Below are 3,809 nucleotides of genomic sequence, written 5' to 3' on the forward strand. Positions count from 1 at the left end.
CAAAATTAGCACAGAAACAGTACTATATAACATTTTAGACACATTCTAGACAGTTTATCAGCTAAAAAAGTTAATTTAGGGGTAAGTTACTCTTTAAAGAACCCGAGGTTTGGACAGGACTGTTGGAGCGGGGGGCTCTGCCTGCACCGGGCCAGGGGGAGCAGAGTATCAGAGAACAGAGCCGTCTGAACGCAGCTCGTCTTTAAAAGCTTTCTTGGCTCTTCGGATCGTGGTTATTGTCTGCGGTGAACCACCAGCTGTTTGACTACTTGTGTCATGTTCTTTGTGCACAAATATGTCTTTATTTCTAATATCTGTTTAGTTAAGACCTCGTAAAGTACTTCTGATGCCACGTTGTATCGTTTAGTAACACAATATGTGCACTTTTTAAGGTTTCGGTTTGTTCTGTTCTGCACCTGGGCTAAAGCTAGAAACAAAATAAATGATTTAATCTGACTGGTAGCTTTTAAGTTTTAGCATGGAAGTGGAAAAAATACACAACTAAATGAAGCGAACGACATCAAACTGTTGTTTTTAATCCACGTTTGTGTTTGTTGTGAATATAATCCATCATTAAAAAGACTTGTGCATCAAAATTAACCTTTTAAATAAGTCAAGGCCCGGTCACAGACACAACTTATATTTGTTTCATGTCCAAATTACTAATACAAGTTATATTAGATTACAGTATGTATACGTAAAATATGCTTCCAGTTGAGTTTATTTAATTCCATTTTCAACAAAGATGTCTTAAAAATGTTCATAAGTTGTGTAAAATCTTATAGTGTGACAGGAACAAAAGGTCTTTTTAATCTTGTTTTCCTATCCTAGATTACACCACTTAATCTGTAAAGATTCAGACTATAATCTAGTCTTTTATATGCATTTTATTGTATCACCATAATTCCTGCCAGAGCTAAAATCTTTTTAAAGTTTTGCCTGTTTTGAGCCGACACAAGTTTATTTTATTTACACAAACATTTTCTTTTTCAGGTTTTATTGTACAGAAATACACTGTAAAAAGCTAAATGAAAACTTACCTAAAAGTAGAAACCAGTTTACTCAGACTCAGGTGCTCCTCTTTATCAGATCAGGATTTATTGTTTTTAGAGGTAAAACCGGATTAAGATTCTGGTTTTTTCRTCCTGAAATGCAGCTTTTGAAAAGTTTTCTTTTATCCGTCATCACACGACTGAATATTTGTGGCGAAAGGAATGCCGTCGTTGTCAGCCTCGGCTAACACAACAACGGTTGAGCATGCACAGCTCAGCTCTCCACCACGAGTCTTTTACAGCGACCCGTTTCCTTCGTGTCACATGAATGTTTCTAATATAACCAGTCAAATGTGGAGCAGATGATCCTCTGCAAAACACCAAGCCTTGTGTGTACACAATACCATGGAGTGCAACTTAAAAACAGTACACAACCACCGTGACTGACTGTTTTAAAGACGAGGGCACATGCAGGGGTCAGATTTCTCCTCTCAAACTTGATTAAATACAACAAAGCTGATGCAAAACTCACTGATAACTGAGGTTATCAGATGAAGTAACAAAATAAAACTCATCCTCTAAAGTATGCAGTTGGATTGTTTAATAAAAATTAACCTCAGCCTAAACTGTCACTCAGTCCTGGGAACAGCTCTACCGCCCCCTGCTGGCCGCTACATGAACTGCTCCCACATGCAGACAGGACCCCTTGTTGTCATTTTAAACTCTGAGGGATCTGATTTCCTGGAGTCCATCGCTTGGACATAAGTGGAGACATGAAATCAGCCAGGACGTGGCTCCTCATCGCTGCTCGTTTTGGGTGAAGGCCCAGAAAAACGAGCCGCAGAGGTTGTGAGAAAACGTCAGAGAGCATCATGTGAGCTCATTAGCCAATAATAGAGGGCAGAAGGAGAGACAAAGACAAAGTAAAAGAGAGCTAGGAACCAGAGGGGGGCAACGAGAAAGAAAATACAGAAAGCACATCTGCCAGAAGGAATGATGAGCTTGTTAGTGGTTTGCAAACCAGATGAGACATTTTAACTAATTTGATTGTTTGTGAAAGAAATCATTCTGATCAAAACCCAAATTGCTGCCAAGTGCAGGCCTGGTGYGTGTCTGTGTAATGCAGGCTGACGTGCTGGGAGGAAGAGGAGCGAGGCTGCAGAGCKGGGAGGCACACATGGGGGACGTTAGCCCTCACCCCTCTGACTTCAAACACATGAAAGTGTAAAAACGGGCCGTTTTACCGGCTAAAACARCTAACGACAGGATTACAGGAAGTCCGCAAAGCACCCTTCAGTCGCTGCAGTTTACTTCAACTGAAACACATTCAGGCTAAAGCTGCGAGCTGCTTAAAAAGTGATAACAACACTGAAGCCGTGAAGTTTCCATTTTACTTTAGCCCAAGAGGCGGAGCTTGTGTAACCTGCCACAGAGAACACAACAGGTGAAATAACACAATTATCTAAAGCTATTTCTGTAATCCTAATAAAGTTCTGCTGTACAACAACATCCCATTTCTCCTTTAGTATATTTACACTTTAACCCACTAACATACAAGTATGTCTTTGTGCAATTGATGCATTATAGCCTAATCTTTAAACCTCAAACGTGTGTTAATTCTGTTGCAGCAGACTAATCTTTTTGTTTACGTTTGAAAACAGCTGAAGATCTGAAAACAGGTCAATAATGGTGACAAGATCACCAGGAACACTTTGGATGCACTGATATGCATTTATGCCCTGTTTAAGTGTGTATGTAAAAGTACTTTTATTCCTGCAGGAACTAAAACGGTTACATTTTCATCACATTTCTCTTTCCTGTAAAAGTAAAAGTTTTTGATTACACTTGTAGGAAGCAGCTGTCACACTATGATCATTATTTAGTTTTGAAATGACCAACCACTGATTTAAACAACTTTTGAGTCACGTTTTGATGTAAAACAACAACATTGTTTTTATTTTTCACCACAACTTTGTGGCCAAAGCGCTCTGGAATTGTTCAACTATTCACACAAACATACGACAAATTCAGTCAAGCTGCCAGGCAAGACGCAGAATTGTGGGATAAGAAAATAAAAAGGTCAGTTGTGTACTAAATAAGTCGTCATCACCACTTAATACTTAAATATTAGTATTTATAAGAAATACTAGAGGTGTGATTTAAAAGCTGTAATAAATAAAACGTACATGCAGGATGTACAGAAGTGGAAAGCAACACAAACCTGATTAAAGGTTTTAAAGTGAAGCTCCTTGAAGATGGCGTCCCGTTCCTCCACATCCATCCAGCCTGTGGCCCTGAGCTCCATCACCAGCTGGTCCCGGTCTGCAGGGCTGAGCCAGTGGGAGTCTGACGACTGGGGACCATTAAACCCAACATTAACATTAACTGACRGACAACATGTCAGCCTTTTTGTCTCTCATATCATTATAATGTATCAAACCTGGTGCTGTTCATGCTTTGTCCGCTAGGTGGGAGTGCAACACCAAAAACAATCACCTGTCGTTGCTCCAAACATCAAACCATATTTGTTTTTAAACCCTACATGTATTAATTCTAAAAATATATTCCTTAAATTCTTTATTTTTTTTGTTACAACTCATGAAAAATAACTAACAATTACCATACGTTTTTAACACGTGGAAAAATTAAAGGAAAATTTTGAGAATGGTCAGTTTTTTGTAGTAGTAGTCAGTGTGTATTGTCAATACAATGCACACTATTGTGATTCGTTTCCCATCCAAGTCGTCTCAACTTTGCCATGCTTCTCCTCCTGCATACTTTGTCCTAGAGCTGCCATTGTAATTTATATCTGTAAAG

At 39.0% G+C, this 3,809-nt stretch overlaps 1 protein-coding gene across 1 annotated transcript in view; it reads right to left on the reverse strand.

The window, feature by feature from the left end:
• Positions 1-3,809, reverse strand: part of LOC106528429 (pterin-4-alpha-carbinolamine dehydratase 2) — a gene marked incomplete at its 3' end in the record, with an annotated part of 19,850 nt that overhangs the window by 14,440 nt on the left and 1,601 nt on the right. The window contains 1 exon segment of the mRNA XM_014023596.1: positions 3,214-3,345. Coding sequence (XP_013879050.1) covers positions 3,214-3,345 — 132 coding nt within the window.

The sequence above is a fragment of the Austrofundulus limnaeus genome, unplaced genomic scaffold (assembly GCF_001266775.1).
Source record: "Austrofundulus limnaeus strain Quisiro unplaced genomic scaffold, Austrofundulus_limnaeus-1.0 Scaffold378, whole genome shotgun sequence".
Taxonomy (NCBI): Eukaryota; Metazoa; Chordata; class Actinopteri; order Cyprinodontiformes; family Rivulidae; genus Austrofundulus; species Austrofundulus limnaeus.